This window comes from Podarcis gaigeae (assembly GCF_964106915.1).
Source record: "Podarcis gaigeae genome assembly, chromosome: 2".
Taxonomy (NCBI): domain Eukaryota; kingdom Metazoa; phylum Chordata; class Lepidosauria; order Squamata; family Lacertidae; genus Podarcis; species Podarcis gaigeae.
This window is the reverse complement of record NC_139679.1, coordinates 28,333,982-28,351,299: the sequence shown is the minus strand read 5'-3', so window position 1 is coordinate 28,351,299 and position 17,318 is coordinate 28,333,982. Positions and strand designations below refer to the sequence as shown.

The window sequence follows — 17,318 nt, the reverse complement described above, 5'->3', positions numbered from 1 at the left end:
AGTTGAGGGCGGCCGGCCGTTGCCCAGTTTTTAAAAAACTCAACGCATTTATGTTTCACAAGAAAGAAGGGTTTTGCACCTTGCCTGGCAGAGAAACCGTGCGCCTTGCGTCCCTCATGGGCAATGGCCACCCACGGCTCCCAAGCCTCCCCCAGTCTGTCAAAACAAAAGGGAAAGGGGGCAGGAGATCAGGGAAGGATTGGGAGTTTTGCCCAGATTTTTAAAAACTCTGCACATTTATGTTTCACAGGGTGCGAAAGAAGGGCTTTGCACCTTTATACAATATGCATGTGTGCTTGGGCCCAGGGTCTTTTGCCTCACCATCCCCACTACTGACTCCCTGTTGCTACCCAGCTTCAAAAAATAAATAAAAAAGTGTCCCCGGATTCATTGAAAAAAATCTGGTAACCATACCCTTGGGTCTAATCCGGCGGATCTCTTCTAATGCTCCTCTTCTCTTTCCCTTTCCCTCCACAGGGAAGTGACAGTGAGTACGAAGTGGATCAGAACCAACAGAAAGCCCATTCTTTCGTCAACCATTATATCAGCGACCCAACTTATTACAACTCATGGAGGCGCCAGCAAAAGGGCATCTCCCGGGCTCAGGCCTACAGTTATACAGAGAGTGACTCCGGAGACCCTGACCACTGCCCAATGTCCAACAGCACCAGCACCCAACAGGGCAGCCTCTTCCGACCCAAACCCAGTAGGACTCCAACCCCACAAACCCCAGTCAACCCTCCCAGCCAGCAGAGCACCCTTTACCGACCCCCCAGTAGCCTTGCCCCAGGGTCCAGAGCCCCTATTGCTGGGTTTTCTTCTTTTGTTTGACATTTCTAAAAGAGAGAAGAAAAAAGAGAAGAAAATATGGATAAAGAAGAACAAAATAATGGATATAATAATAATAATAATAACAATAATGAAGAACATTTCGGGTCCAGAATTATTATTATTTTCAGAGGCAATGAGAAGATCATGTGGGAGACAATCAGTCATAGTTGAGTTTGGAATCATTGACTGCTGCTGCTTCTAGTATTGCACAGTGCTCTTCAAAGGAACTACCTGTTTGCAAACATACACCTGGAGCAGGACAGGAGATGTGCCTGTTTTCAGGCCTAGAGTTGAAGGAAGGAAGAAAGGCAACAGGGTAAAAGATTGGGAGCCCCAAAGCTAAGACAATGTTTGGTGTTGCAGACCACCTTCTTGCAGATCAACGTTCTAGGCAGGCAAAGAAGTAGGGAATTGATGTTTTTCAGAATAGTCTCTCTGGGTTTGATTTTGATTTTTGATTTTTGTTCACCAACCAAAGCTCGGAGGGGAACGGGTTAGGGCTCCACAAGCTGTAAATATGAGCCACTTGGACTGCTGCAGCCAGTGCTCCAAGGAGCTCAATGGCAGCACCTAGTGGCGTGCTGTCCATAGGAACATGTTCTCAGTAACTAGCAACTGGCCAATGAGAGAGAGGCAGACTCAAGAAGACCCTCCCACTGCGATGTCATGATGGTTCTTTGGGGGAGCGGCAACAAATGCCGAAGAGGAATCCCAGTCTCTGAAGCTACCTTGAATGGACTATAGAGGATTAGGCTGGGCAACCACCACCTATGTTCAGACCAGATTTGCCTCCACTTTGCTCTTCCACTCACCTCTGGAGCAGAAGTTAGCCAAGCTGAAAAGCGCTGACCAGAGACAGTGTGGTTTCTTTTTATGCATTTTGGTTTGAGGATAGGAGAGTACGTTTGAGAATCCTTGGGTGGAAGTTGTAGAATTCAAAGGAATCAATGCATTGTCACTTGGCAGGAAAGAGATGCTGTCCGTATCAGCTCAGTGGAAAGCGCTCTCCCCCCGGCTTTGTCGGAGAGCTGAGCACCTGCAGCCAAACCAAGCCACGAGGCAGAATCCATCCCACATGGTTGGATAGTCTCTCAGCGCCCTGATTTCTTCTCAGTTCCCCTTTTTCCCCATTCACTTCATTGGACAGGGAGAGGGCAAGGGGGAAGTCCCCATCCAATCTAAGTGCAATTTGAGGGGGCGTTCAGGGAAAAGGAGATAAACTTGATATAATATAAATGCTGCACAGCCCCTTGGTACTGGCTTTAGAACGGACAACCACAAGAGGCTGAACTGATGCCTCATTGCAGCGTTTTCTCTCCTCCTGGTATCAAAACTAAACTTTCTCCTTAGTTCCATAGAAAAGGAGAGTTTGTCCCCAATTCCCCTTTTATATAGGTTTTTTTATTATTATCATTCACAGCACACAAACATTTAAGGTGGGGAGAGGGAATGGGAAGAGAGTGGAGGGTATTGAGGAAGTGATGCATTGAAAGTGATTGTCTATCCCTCTCCCTGTCTCTCTTTGTTTTGCTATCTTTTCGAATTCTGTTTTAGCACAAGGGTTATGGGAGAGGCAGGTGGGAAATTATGTTTGTTTCTTTTTGGCCTAGCAGAATACACACATGCACACACACACACACACACACACACACACACGAGTGCCTACTGAGCCCCAAGATCTGCGGTGGCCATCTCCCCCAACCCCCACAACAGTTGTGGGCTAGAGCAGGGCTGGGGGTCCTGTTGCCCTCCAAATGTTGTTGGTCTACAGCTCCCCTTCAGCCTCAGGCAATATGGCCCAGTGATCGGGGATGATGGGAGTTTGAGTAGTCCATCAACATTGGAGTGCTACAGGTTCCCACTCGCCAGGATAGAGCAGACAGCAAGCTCAGGAACAGTGGCTGACCAGGTGGGGGAGAGAGGAAAAAGAAAATATGAGCATTATTCTCTAGCTGGGTTACCTTCTTTCCTGGAAGTACTAGGGATATAGCTATTTCCATTATAACCCCTTCACCCCATGCCTTTATTTGCACATTGTTTTCAAAGCCTGGTTTACAAAGAATTGAACCTGGCACATAGGGTCCTTTTAATAAAGAATCAAAATGCAAATCATACAGTTTGTGGGGTTGTTTTGTTTGCTCGTTGTTTCTACTCTCCTTCTTACAAGAGTGATCTTGTCGTGATTTAACAGTTGATTTGTGGAGTACACTCTCTTCAACAGGAATGGTTGCAAACCATTGGAGCTGTCAGCCCAAAGGAGCAAGCCATGAAGTTGTTTGATGATTACGGTAGAAGCATCTTTGGGCTGTCGTTTGATGCCATAGGAGTCGGCGGCCTAACTTAATTCAAAAGAAGGTCGAACAAGCTCATGACAGTATACTTATACCACTAATAGTATTAATGACAGGCAGATCTGCCATTCCCTCAACTCATGTCTGTCCACCCCTGAACCTCTCTATGCTTTCTCAAAGCTTTGATTGAACAGAGCTGTACCACTTGCCATGTCCTTCCTTAGCGCATCTACCAGAGACATTGGGCTAGATTAATTTAATTTTGAACTAATTTCAATACTTGCACAGTCTCTTTCAGGACTGTGGAAACACTAATAAAAATACAGCCTTGAGTTTTAAGCAAACCAAGGCAGTTGTCTGCTGGGAATATGAAGCAATAGCTTGGAGAGGTCTGGGATATGCATGGCTTGCAACAAGCCATATATCCATATTGATCATTATTTAATTTCCCATTACATCTAGCAAAACAGGACCTTAAATCTGTTCTGTTTTCATGCAAGCAAATGTGTGCTTTGTTTCTGTGGACTGGTTTATTTAGAGAAGGCACCAGAACCAACGCATCTCAATTCCCTGCACAATTAAAAATCTAAAAGAGCTGAGAGATGACGACAGCCACCAACTTTATTATCACTCACGCTTAGTATCTTGATGTTTTAATGAGATAATTTCCAGGTGGATTTCCAATATACCATAAAGAGTGTAAAGTTATTGCATGGAATCAAAGGTATCTTTCTTCAAGGTTACAACTTCTGTTGTGGAGAAATCTCAGCAAACTCATTCACTATCTGTATTTTTTCATGGATGATTTCCTAGTACCACTCTTCTGTTATCAGTCCTGTGAATATCCGTTTCCCTCACAATTAAAAGGGGTAGAGAGCATTTGTCAAGTACCGAAAGGGAAGGAGCAATGCCGATGGTGTAAGGACCTATGCCATTCAGGTGACCCAACATGGTCACATAAGGATCAAGGCTAATGGAATTCAAAATTGAGAGACAAGGTCAAAATATTGTAGCATGGCTCACTGCATATTGTAGCTCAGCAGTGGAGAATCTTCAGTCTGTGGGCCCAATTAGGCCATGCCCACTTGCCCTACACCTGACATCATACATAATGTCAGGTGTGGGGCCGGTAAAGACTTAGCTGGACCAAAATAGCTCAGGCGGTAGAGCAGCAAACTCTTGATCTCAGTGTTGTGGGTTCAAGCCCCACATTGGGCAAAAGATTCATGCATTGCGGGGGGGGGGGCCTGTCTAGATTACCCTTCTATGAAAAGGGGCATTACAAGTGTGATAGTACAGTGGTTCCCTGCTCCAGTATGTTCCTGTGAAGACAGGAACGTATTGACCAAACAATGTACAAAACTCCTTATCAAAGTGTGTGAGAGCATCCTTCAGTCTGCATCTTAGCCACAAAATGTGCATACCACTGAGAGTCTTCTTTTAGAGATTGGTGGTTAACTACAGGGCCGGATGAGTACATCCATTTGGTCCACTGCCAAAGAGAAGTGAGCTGGAGTTGTTGCTGAGAGTGCCCTGACTACTAAGCAACTGTAACTGTGTGTCAATATCAGCTTGTAGTGCAGAATCACTTGAGCGTGGGAAAACCTTCTTTTTAATGTCTTTGTAGTTAAGTTTTTAGTGGCTGGAGATAAAGGAAAAATGATGTCAGGCAACTTCTGAAGGGTCAAATGCCTCCAGTTCAAGCCTGGGATCTTGGCAGCTGTGAAATCAGAGAGTAACTACACTGACAGTCATGACTGTGGTCAAACAGGCCATTATATTTTGGAGAAAAATGGAGGAAAAGTCATAGAGAGCAGGGATGGGGCACCTGTGGCCCTCCAGATGCCATTGGACATAAACTCCGATCACAATAAGAACGCAAGTAGACATGCTGGATGAGACCAAAGGCCTATCTTGCTAAGTATTCTGTTCTCACAGTGGCCATAGTCAACCAGGGGCCACATTGGCTTGGGCTGATGAGAGCTGGAAACCAATGGCATCTGGAGTGTGGCAGGTCCCCCCCCCCCCTCCGCTACAGATGATGCTGCACTTCTGCGTGTGAGAACAGACACAAGTGTGCATGGGCATAACCGCTACCCCACCCTTAAATCAAGTAAGTAAATAAAAATACTTAACAAAAAGTAGAAATAATCAGAATATTTGAAATTGAAATGCTCAGTGAGGTCACTTGTACCATGGAGCAGTCATTCAGTACCTAAGGCAATGGTGGCCAAACTCGGCCCTCTGATGTTTTTGGACTACAACTCCCATCATCCCTAGCTAACAGGACCAGTGGTCAAGGATGATGGGAATTGTAGTCCCGAAACAGCTGGAGGGCCAAGTTTGGCCACCACTGCCTAGAAACTTGCTATAACATAAGTTTGAGAACCAAAGTACCACTGTATATAGAAATGAGCAAACCAGTGATATTTTAGGGAGCACGCGGGGCCCATTACTTACATCAAAGGAGCCTACACAACACAAAACACTGTTGCTGTATGTAGGTTTTATTTTATTTGTTTTTAATCTTATATTTTGGAAATGTACATACAGGGTTTCTATAGCTTGTTTAGCTTAAACGTAAATCTGGCACTGCGAGTCATGGCTTGATCTCTACAGCAGAGCTTCCCCAATTCCTTGGACCACCGGTGGTCGTCCACGAGCTTTCTGCTGCTGTTGGTCCTCCAAAGAGCAGCAGCAACAGCTCCCTCCTAAGAAGCCTGGACTTCGTTGAGGCGGGAGAGGGGAGCTCCTCGTCCGGCCTCCCTCCTCAGCTCCTACCAGTGCAACCCCCCTTGGCTCCTTCGGGGCCTTTCAGCTGCAATAGCCACAAGAGGCAGGGAGCTAGCGAGCTCGTCGAGGAGGACGCCACTTTCTGGCGGCCTTTCCCGCGCTTTCTCCTCCATGTTTGCGCCTGCGTGCCAAGGGTCTTTTCCAGTCACGGCGCGCCAGGCGAGCGCTTGCTTGGTCCAGGCTGCTTTTCCTTTCCCACCCTCCCTCAACTGCTGCCGAGCCCCTCTTAATGCCTTCCAAGTTTCCTTTGCCCCCCACCCCTCCATTTAAATACTTCCGCGCCCTCCCCGTTTGAAGCAGGAGTCTCCTGTTTTCCTTCAACAGCCATCCTGGACGGCTGGCATCGTCGAGGCCACCAGGTAAGGTCAAAGCCAGGCTGCGGATCCGCGAGGTTTGCTTGCCGAGCTGCCGAGCCGAGGCTGCAACTTTCTGCACCTCTACCATTAGTTTTGGCGGGCGGGGGGGGGGGGATTGCTTGTGAGTAAATAGGCAGGGGGAGGTTTGGAGAGAAAGGGTGAAGGGGCAGAACAGGAAATGAGGGATTTGGGTCGATAACGGGGCATCTGTGGAAAGCTTTGAGCACAAGCCTTGTCAGCCTATTCCCTCCCAACCCTCCTTAAAGAGATGACTTGCCTTTTGCAACCAATCCTACCTACACACACAAATCCCTCAGTAAATTCCCTCAATTTCTTGTTCCATGCATCCAGTGCCCGATTTATGTATAAGCTAAACAAGCTATAGCTTAGGGCCCCACTCTCTTGGGGCCCCCCAAAAAACTTAAAGGAAAAAAAACTTTATGTACATTTCCAAAATAAAAGATAAGACCTACCTACAGCAACAGTGTTTTGTGTTGTGTAGGTTCCTATGATGTAAGTAATGGGCCCTGCCTGCTAGCCTGCTCCCTAAAATATTCAACACAAAAAACAGCGACAATTTGTTGTTGACAAAGGACAGCTGGACATATAAAGCATTACCTTCAGTAGCTTAGGGCCTCATCAAACCTAAATCCGGCCCTGCATGTATCCATTACATAATATGTGTGTGTGTATTTTGTTGCATCTTTTATTTTTTATCTATTGTATTACAATTTGAATTCAGATTTAATTCAAAATGTAATAAAAGGCAATTGAAAATCATACAGCATCTAGCACAGTGCATTGAAATTTTCTACAAAAAGCAGAAAAACCATTAAGTGGTCCTTCCAGAGTCCCAGCAATTTTCAAGTGATCCATTAGGTGGTTTTGTGGAGTAGTTTAGGAACCCCTGTTCTAGAAGGTTAATGGATGGCTTTCATGTGTGAACAAGCCATCAAATACTGAACAGGTAGAACATTCATGTTTCGTTAGACACAGGGGGTTTCAATGGAATCAATCCATACATTCATACACAGAAATCATGTGCATGTGTGAACCAGCCCATATGAGAGTATTGTTTGATTATACTTTGTGAGCAGCAGAAGTTTCCCTCTTGATAATTCCACACACACTCAGATGGGAAACTCAGGAAATAAGTTCCCAGAAATAGAAGTTAAAACTCATCTGCTTACTCAAGCAATGGGTGGAGAAAGCCCAACTCAGCTGGCTGTCTTGTATTTTCACTTGTGTAGCCCTGCATCTTCTTCCTAATGGTATAAAAAAGGGCTATATTAATAAAGCTAATTCCATACATTATAGGGCACAGCCCTCTATTCTAATATCTGCCCCATCATTAAGCACCAGCATTATTAGCAAGAGGTTATTGAGGGGAAAGTGGCCAGCTGGCACCCTGCAGACTAGGATTTAATTAACCATTTATGTGAGGATGGGGCCTCTTGCTTGGATAATGTGGCTGCTCACTTGAAAGGGATTAACTCAGAGCCAGGGAATAGGTAATAAAGGCTTCTCTTGAGCAGCTGCCTTGGTGACTGGTAATTTAATTGGCGAGTCTGAAACCCATTAAAGAGAGGAGCATTGAAAAGCAGGGCGGAAGGATCAGGGACACTCTGTCCTTGGGAAAGGGTCAAAGCCAAGGGAAGACCTTGACCTGCTCTAAGGGAGGAAGTTCCCAGAGCTAGAAATGTAGATTTAAGAAGGGTGTGTGTGCCTGTAGGTGAAGAAACAGCATGGAAGTTGTCGGCAGTGGAGTCAAGAAGATGCTTGCAGGCAGTGGTAACTGGTGCCTATTGGGACTTGTAGGGTGAAAGCTGGAGATGTCCAGAGTAGTTAGAGCCAGAGCCAAAAACAGGCACAGCCAACTAATTCTATTTTTGCCCCCACCACCCTCCTTGCTGAGTTCTACAGCAGCAACATTGAGACTGAGAAGCAAAAGGTGCCGGTTAGTGCAGACTGCTTGTAGCACCTAGTTTAGGCAATCCTATCCAGCTGTGTTGATGTGATTCAATCTTAGTGTTTTTTATATTTATTATAAACTGCTTAGTTTATAATCGAGCAATATGTAAATTGTGCTACGTAAGCAAGTAAATTTTGCCTTAATAGAGAGCAGCCTCCCCTGCTTTTGCAGGTACTGCAGGTTTTGGTGGAAGGGCCTTAGCTCTCCTCTACTTAACCCCACCCACTTAACATCATTCCTCTCCCACCTGTGGCTCAGCTCCTGTGTTAAAGTGGCCCCTTTCTTTCCTGGTTGCCTTAGTTAAGCCCTGTTACATGGAAGCCAAAGCAGATGCAAAACACAAGTGAGCAGCTGCTGTTCTTAATAAAGGGAGAGTGCTGGTTGAGCATCTGTTGATGTTCACAGTGGGGAGCAGAGATTTCTCAAAGCCTTTTTGCCTGTGTCTTGGTCATACTGGGCATTATAGGAGAAGTGGAGAACACTCTTCCCTCCAGTTTTTGTTGGACTCGACCTTCCATCAGCCCCAGCTCCAATAGTCAGGGTCAGGATGATGGAGAAATGTTGTGCAAAAACTTATGGAGGGCCACAGGTTTCCCAGCCCTGTGGGTGTTGTCAATTGTCTTCTTCCCTCAAGTATTTTTCTTACAATGTTTCTCCAGTGTTTCTCCTTATTGCTTTTAAACTGCTTGAAACCATTTTCCTGCCAGCTGCCATTTTATTACCTTTTTAGTATTGTTTTGTAGCATTTTAAATAGAAATTCAGTATGCCCAAAGACTTCAGTGTATATTGGGGTGGGGGGACTATGTACATATGTGAACACATGCAAAACAGTAGTTCAGCTATAATTTCTGGTGTATTAATACCATATGACGCGCACACACCCACACACATACACACGGCTTGCTTGTGAAGGAGTGGCCCTTTTGCGTTTCAAAACCCCACAGACATTTGCATGGTGGATAAACATGCACATCTACCCCAGTTTGCATTTCACAGAATCACAGAGTCGGAAGGGAAACTGAGGATCATCTAGTCCAGGGGTAGTCAACCTTTTTATACCTACTGCCTACTAATGCCTCTTTCTTGATGGTAAAATTTCCTTACCGCCCATCAGTGCTCAATGGAAGGAAGGTTCAGCTTGTGCCGTAGAACCCCCTACCACCCACCTAGAATCCTAAAACGCCCACTAGTGGGCGGTAGGGACAAGGTTGACAGCCCCATATCTATTCCAACCCCCTGCAATGCAGGAATAGGCAGCTGTCCCAAATGGGGATTGAACCTGCAACCTTGGCATTATCAGCACCATGCTCTAACCAACTGAGCTATCCACATGTCCCACTTCATTTCTAGACCATCATAAAGGAATTGTATTCTTAAGTGATCCCCCCCCCCCAATGTAGGAGGTATCTGTGAGAATGAAACGGGAGACCAGCTTTTGAAACAAAAAGTCATACATGTGCCACAGACCATGCCTTACTGTGGCTGGGAAGCAGGGCTGTGGAGGAATGCTAATGCCCACAGCTCTCTGATTCATGCCATAAATAGTAAATGTGTCAGACAGAGTCATAGGTATTGATGCTTCAGTTTTTCTTGTGTTACGGAGCTTAGCAAATGGAATTAGATTGCGGGGCCTTTCTTCCTGATCCTGCTAGGAAGCGCGCGCACACACACACACACACACACACACACACACCCTTTCCTTCAACATACACACATCCCAGATGCTGGGTGGAAGATTTTGTTGCCTGCTGCTGCTGCTCCAACCTCAAGGATTAACCTCCATAGGAAGAGCTTGGAATGGGGGAGGGGGAAAGGATGGAGGAGGAAAGGCAATTCTGAGCCCACCAGGAGGCCATGCAAAGCCTTCCCCTCCCCCCCCCCCACAGCAGCAGTGCTAAGCATCTTCTGTCTCCATGGCAACATATCTGTGGCTAGCTGCCCATTAGGTTACTTGGCTGTGGGCTTATTTTACAATATATATATATTTTATCCCTCCTCCATTTGCTTGGAGATTTATGCTCTTTCCCAGCTTTTAGAAACAGGATTTCAGTTCTCCCCTCTCCAACCCCCCCTTTTTTTTAGCCCACATTTTTTGTACTGACACATATGGAGAGCACATGTTTTCCCAAAGCCACAGCTCTGTTTGAGATGGGAAGGCCGATAGAACAAACCTCCCAGCCTTCATGGGGAAAAGTTGCTGATGCGGTGGCAAATGTTTGAGAGTCAGCTCTCTCTCACACACACATAACCATGCTGTTGGGAATATGGCATTCAAAATGGAGGCCACAAGAATGTGAGGAAGAGCTCAAGGGGTAACGTGCTAAATTAGAGAGATGAAGCAACAGAGAAATTGAAAACTGTTGGAGAAAGGCAAGGCAAGCTTGAGTACATCAGCAGAGGGGGCAAGAGCACATTTCTACAAGGTATGCTAAATGACCACTGCTTTAATTGATTCACAGCCATGAACCACCAAGGGCTCCTTCAGTGTCTTTTTTCTCTCGATGACTTGTATTCATGAAAGCATTGCTTTGCTTATATGCAATGCCAATTGCAGTCCAAAACGGTCTGTACCTGCAACTGTTTTGGGACAGACATTCTGCTATGTTTCAAAGCAGTGCATGGTCCATAAAGGTAAAGGTAAAGGACCCCTGACAGTTAAGTCCAGTCGTGAACGACTCTGGGGTTGCAGCGCTCATCTCGCTTTACTGGCCGAGGGAGCCAGCATTGGTCCGCAGACAGGTTTTCCGGGTCATGTGGCCAGCATGACTAAGCCGCTTCTGGTGAAACCAGAGCAGCGCACGGAAACACTGGGAGCCAGTGTGGTGTAGTGGTTGACTCGTAATCTGGTGAACCGGGTTCGCATCCCCACTCCTCCACATGCAGCTGCTGGGTGACCTTGGGCTAGTCACACTTCTCTGAGGTCTCTCAGCCTCAATCACCTCACAGAATGTTTGTTGTGGGGGAGGAAGGGAAAGGAGAATGTTAGCTGCTTTGAGACTCCTTAGGGTGGTAATAAAGCGGGATATCAAATCCAAACTCTTCTTCCACCTTCCCGCCGGAGTGGTACCTATTTATCTACTTGCACTTTGACATGCTCTCAAACTGCTAGGTTGGCAGGAGGCATGGCCCATAGCTTCCTACTTAAACCCTGTAGTTTTTCATACCACAAATGTTCTGTGGGGGGCTGTCCTGCTTTTGTTGCCCTATATAGCACAAGAATGTCCCTCCAGATGGCGATAATGCCGTACCATTTGGGAAGTGTTGCCGAACAACTAAAAAGAAGCAGAAAGATGTGCGGGCAGTCCAGTACAACTAAATAATTATCATTATTATTGTGTTAATAACTTGTTGCTGAATACACCCACAAAAAAAGTCCTAAGGGGCCCTGATAAAGTTGTGAAAATAAACAGAAGCCAATCACATTTTCAAAGCCTCTGCACTTTACAGATTACACCACTTCCCCTACACAGCAATTGAGTTCCATTTAGCAATGTTATAACGTGTCCCTTAGCTCTGCTTGGCAGAATACATTTCTCCAAGTTAAGCATAAGAGTGGAAATGGGATGGGATCCCAGAATGCAACAGACACATTTTTTGTATCGCTTTAGAGAGGACAAGCAAGGACACACGGACACACTCAGAGGGGAAGCCATGGACCTATGGAATAATTAATAAGCACGCTTTGGCTCTGTGCATATGCTTGTTATTATGAGAGGTGGAATGTTTTCCAAGCATGATTGTGAGCAACTGCAGCGAAGAAGCAATACATTACATGTTCCATGGACTCTCCAACAAAGCCCTGCACTCTAGCCTCTTCACTATGATGAAGCAGCATCAAATTCATCAGACATGTCACATAATTTCCATTGTCACCAGCTAGAGGAAACTGGTCTGCACCTAGGGCTGTTGAGAAACATCAAGCCCAAGCTTAGACAGTGAACAGGTATAGCCAGTGGGCTACATGTGAATGGGCCTCTCTTTTTCTTAGTGGGAATGTGGTGGTGAACGGGGAAATAAATGCCTTTGAGTTACAATGTGGCCTGTTTCAACAATCAATGATTACATTAGGTTATGCATTTCATAGTGCTGTAAGTAGAAACCCAAATTCCTTGGTTGTATCACACATGCCACGCAGACACGGCTCTTTGCCACCATTTTCTGTCGTAACAGCATTCCTGAAGGACTTGTTCCAGAGCAAAGAGCATCCTTACTTCTCAATTCTATTCCATGTATAAGGTAAAGGTAAAGGGACCCCTGACCGTTAGGGTACAGTCGTGGCCGACTCTGGGGTTGCGGCGCTCATCTCGCTTTATTGGCCAAGGGAGCCGGCGTACAGCTTCCGGGTCATGTGGCCAGCATGACTAAGCTGCTTCTGGCGAACCAGAGCAGCGCACGGAAACGCCGTTTACCTTCCCGCTGGAGCGGTACCTATTTATCTACTTGCACTTTGACGTGCTTTCAAACTGGTAGGTTGGCAGGAGCAGGGACCGAGCAATGGGAGCTCACCCCGTCGTGGGGATTTGAACTGCCAACCTTCTGATCAGCAAGTCCTAGGCTCTGTGGTTTAATTCACAGCACCACCCATGTCCCTATTCCATGTATACTTAGAAGTAATTCCCACAGTGTTCAATGAGGCTTGCTTCCAGGAGTGTGTGCTTGCATTGCAGTCTTAGTGACACTTGTGGAAAAATAGCTGAAGTCATGCAGACACATTTTCTCATATGCAGAGGAAGCTGCCATTAGTCCACCTAGCTCATTCCTCTTCTCCAAGTGGCAGGGGCCCTCCAAACATTTCAGGCAGAGAGGCCTCCCCGCCTTGCTATCTGTGATCCTTTTAATTAGTGATGCAATGGACTGAATCTGGAGCCATCTGCATCTATGCCTGCCCCTATCAGCATGGCAAAGCCTTCCAAGTTATAAAGGTAGAAATTAAAGGGTATTTGAGGTGAGTCAGGGTGTTGTGAAATCAGAATATTACTATCCTTCATACCTATGAAAAGCTATTGTCCAGTTACAAAATTATAATTGCAAATTGAACTTCCACAGAATTTAGTGCTTGCTTTCTTAATTTTTGCTGTGCTTTTTCTATTGCTGGGGGGGGGGGGGAGTGGTATGTAAGGAGAAGAGATGGTTGGCATCTCAGCTTCACGGAGCTAACTTGTCAATGGCTTTAGCAGGCACCCAGCTGCCGGTGCTTACAAGGGGAATGGGATGAGCTAGTTGTCTTTGAGGATCAGACTGCTGGGAGTCAATCAGCCTTGACAGCGCTGCTGAGTTTTGCACTGTGATGGCTTGAGCATCTCCCAAGGGCAAAAGGCAGCCACTTATCAGCACTTTGCCAAGCATGGAAGGAGGCAGCAAATAGCTCACAAATAGCAGGGGGAGAAAAAGCCCCGTGATCAAAGCTATGGGGAGTGCAAATCTGCTTCCTTAACCCCTCCCACCGTTGCCCATCACTGCTTGTTCTCATAAGTACATTTAGTTGCTGGTTTAATAATGGGAAATGATAAGTGAAGCCTAAGGAGCTAAGGATTTAGGATATTGTGCACTGGAGCAAATGTACAGGTTGGACTTACACTGGATGCATGCTAGCAATGCACAGTAATGTGTGACCCACATTCCGGAAATTCATGAGCTGTCTGCCTCCTCCTATCTCTTTCTCTGAGCAATAGCCAGAGGACCACAGACAATTATGGTGACTACCGCTCACAAATCCCCTGAATGCCCAGCAGAAAGTGAGAAATGTTCTTCCTTCTCTAAGTTCTCTACACGTTGCAGAGAATTCACTGCGGTGCAATCCTACACATAGGATGGTATCCAATTAACTCACTCTGTTAGCACATGGGTTTCCATTTGCACAATGGAACTTCTCCTTCTTCTCTCCCCAGGGTTGGGTGCAGGGTTTTGAAGGAACCACCATAACAGATTTAGGGGGCAAGTGGTGAAAGGAAGGCGAGAGAAAGTTCTGTTACACAGCCCAAAGTTCTTCTGCTAACAGAACTGCTTTGCTGGCCACCACCCCCAGTTTCCTGGGAGTAAGCTCCAGATGAACTCATTGATGTTTACGTCCAGACTGCTTAGGTTCAAAACACATTGAGATTTAGCAAAAGATCCACATCCACATGAATTCCAGCCTTCAGCTTTTAATAAGAAATGCAAACAAGGATCTTGCAAACAAGTGTTACGGTTTAAACTGTTAGTGTGAAGTAGGAACCCCATTAAAGAAAAGGAAATACGCATTAGCCTCTGCTTCATTATTTCTCTCCATCTGTTCCTCTCTGCTAATCTGCCACAAACAACCCCGGAAAGCCTTATTCACTTGCCAGAACAAGTGAATTTACTGTGGCAGAAGATGATGTCCTGCTTGGCGAAAAAAGTCCTGAAGTTTCACTCGCCTGCATTCTCTTTCCACTGCACAACTGACTTGAAGTATGAGGCAACTTTTGCTTCACACGGGACCTTCCCGCAGAACTTGAACTAAGTGACCCTTTTACTTTGCACCCTGTGTGGAGAGTTTATTAGAAGCAGAGCTAGCGAGGGGGAATTGTGTTGCTTCTGAATAGTCCAAAGCCCAGATCAAAGTGAGAGATAAGATACAGTGCTGCCTGTTGCTCTGCAGAGTAGAAGGCATAGAGACCAAAAGGAGGTGGAACCAAAGCCAATAGCAGGCAGAGCCAATTCACTCTAATTTTGCCCCTAAATGCCTCCCTGCTAAATTCTACAACACTGAGATTAAGGGAAAGGAAGCAGACAGGCAGTGCCCTCTGCCTGGACTGGTTGCAAGTAAAAAGGCAACAATGCCACTTGAAAAATCCACCCTGAACCAAGTGGGGAGGGCAAGTAGGTGGAGCACTCCCACTTTTAGAGGAGAATACAGTGGTAGCAGAGACATCACCTTGCCAACAAAGGTCCGTATAGTTAAAGCCATGATTTTCCCAGCAGTGATGTATGGAAGTGAAAGCTGGACCATAAAGAAGGCTGATCCCCAAAGAATTGATGCTTTTGAATTATGGTGTTGGAGGAGACTCTTGAGAGTCCCATGGACGGCAAGAAGATCAAACCTCTCCATTCTTAAGGAAATCAGCCCTGAGTTCTCACTGGAAGGACAGATCGTGAAGCTGAGGCTCCAATACTTTGGCCACCTCATGAGAAGAGAAGACTCCCTGGAAAAGACCCTGATGTTGGGGAAGATGGAGGGCACAAGGAGAAGGGGACAACAGAGGACGAGATGGTTGGACAGTGTTCTTGAAGCTACCAGCATGAGTTTGACCAAACTGCGGGAGGCAGTGGAAGACAGGAGTGCCTGGCGTGCTCTGGTCCATGGGGTCACAAAGAGTCGGACACGACTAAACGACTAAACAACAACACAGTAGTACCTCAGTTTACGAACATAATCCGTTCCGGAAGTCCGTTCTTAAACCAAAACCATTCTTAAACCAAGGCACGCTTTCCCTAATGAGGTCCGTTCTTAGACAGAGGTAAAGTTCGCAAACCGGAACACTACTTCCTGTTTTGCAGAGTTCGTAAGCCAAATAGTTCGTAAACTGGGCTGTTCTTAAACCAAGGTACCACTGTAACCACTTTTTAAAAATTCCACTATTTAAAAAAAAAATGCTCTAATTCTTTAAATGGGAGCTGTCACAGCTTAAATACACTTTAAAAAAATTATTAGGTGGGGCAATGCAGTTCCTAGCTCCAGTCCTTTGAAGGCAAGACTCTGCTGTTATACCGAGCCCAAACCAGATAAAGAGTGAGTACAGAGGGGATTCATTTATTCATCTGTTGTCGTCTTTCCTCCAGAGCAACATTCTATCTTCACAACAACAACCGTGGGAGGTAAAATGGGCTGAGAGATAGCAATTGACCAAAGTCGCCCGGTGAGATTCACAGCTGAATGGGGATTAGAACCTGGATTTCAAATTGAAGAAAAAGAAATAAGGTCACACACACACACACACACACACACACACACACACACAATGTTCATAAATGTACCAAGCAAACACGTACATAAATATAAACCACATGTCTGAAGCAGCACAGGAAAACGGCCATGAAACCATTTTGAGTCCCAAACTGACCAAATGTTTTCTCTGGAAAAGCCTCCCCATTGTCTTTTCCTTCACAAATCCTCTCTTAAGGGTATGTCTGTGTATGAATAGGGTGAGCCTCTGACCTGGCTCAGGAACTAAGTATTTATCATTACAAAAGACTGGCCAGGCTCCCCAGGGTATCCAATCAAGTAAGCATTAACAGGTAACCTGCCAGACAGGAGGTAAAAAACGCACTCAGATTTCTGTTGTAGACCACCCCTTTCTGTGATGTAGGTATGATGTGTCTGGGGGTTGGTCTTGAGTACACCCCTTCTGTGATGTATGTACAATGGTACCTTGGGTTACATACGCTTCAGGTTACATACACTTCAGGTTACAGACTCCGCTAACCCAGAAATATTACCTCGGGTTAAGAACTTTGCTTCAGGATGAGAACAGAAATTGTGCGGCGGTGGTGCGGCGGCAGCAGGAGGCCCCATTAGCTAAAGTGGTGCTTCAGGTTAAGAACAGTTTCAGGTTAAAAACAGACCTCCAGAATGAATTAAGTTCTTAATCCGAGGTACCACTGTATGATGTTTCTGGGGGTGCTCTTGGACTCCAGGGCGGACAATTTAAAGTGTCTATATAAGGCGCTGGCACGCCTTTGTTCGGGGTCCTCCCCCTTCTGTGAAGGGGGCACCCTGTTGCAACAGTTCAATAAAGATCAGGCTTACTAGCTGCTTTGCTTCTCAATATTCTCTGGTTGGTCTCTGTTCTTTTCTCCGACCGATGGAGAACCTACAAAGGACTCTATAAGGGCTCTTGTGTCCGCCATAAGGGAATAAGGGCAGATTTTCGTTTATTACAGAAGCATTCCAATACCGGCTTTGAAAAGGAAGATGCAACCTCCCCTCAGTTGCAAGCAGAATGAGGAAGGGATGTCTAGGCTTTGGGAGAGGGGCAGTAAGTGGGCAACTGAAGGGTCTGGGGGTGTGGTGTAGTGGCTGGAGTATTGGATCAGGACCAAGAAACCTAGTTGCT

General features: G+C 46.0%; 2 protein-coding genes across 12 annotated transcripts in view; both read left to right on the top strand.

The window, feature by feature from the left end:
- SDK2 (sidekick cell adhesion molecule 2) overlaps positions 1-2,943 on the top strand; it is a 331,653-nt gene extending 328,710 nt beyond the window's left edge. For all 11 annotated transcript variants that reach the window (XM_083727356.1, XM_083727353.1, XM_083727349.1 and 8 more), the window contains one exon: positions 478-2,943. In XM_083727356.1, the coding sequence (XP_083583482.1) occupies positions 478-831 (354 nt within the window). In that variant the 3' untranslated portion in view covers positions 832-2,943. The remainder of the gene's footprint in view (positions 1-477) is intronic.
- A 2,958-nt stretch (positions 2,944-5,901) lies between these two features.
- CDC42EP4 (CDC42 effector protein 4) overlaps positions 5,902-17,318 on the top strand; it is a 45,156-nt gene continuing 33,739 nt past the window's right edge. Inside the window, exon 1 of the mRNA XM_083727736.1 lies at positions 5,902-6,274. The gene's annotated coding sequence lies outside the window, so the exon portion shown is untranslated. The remainder of the gene's footprint in view (positions 6,275-17,318) is intronic.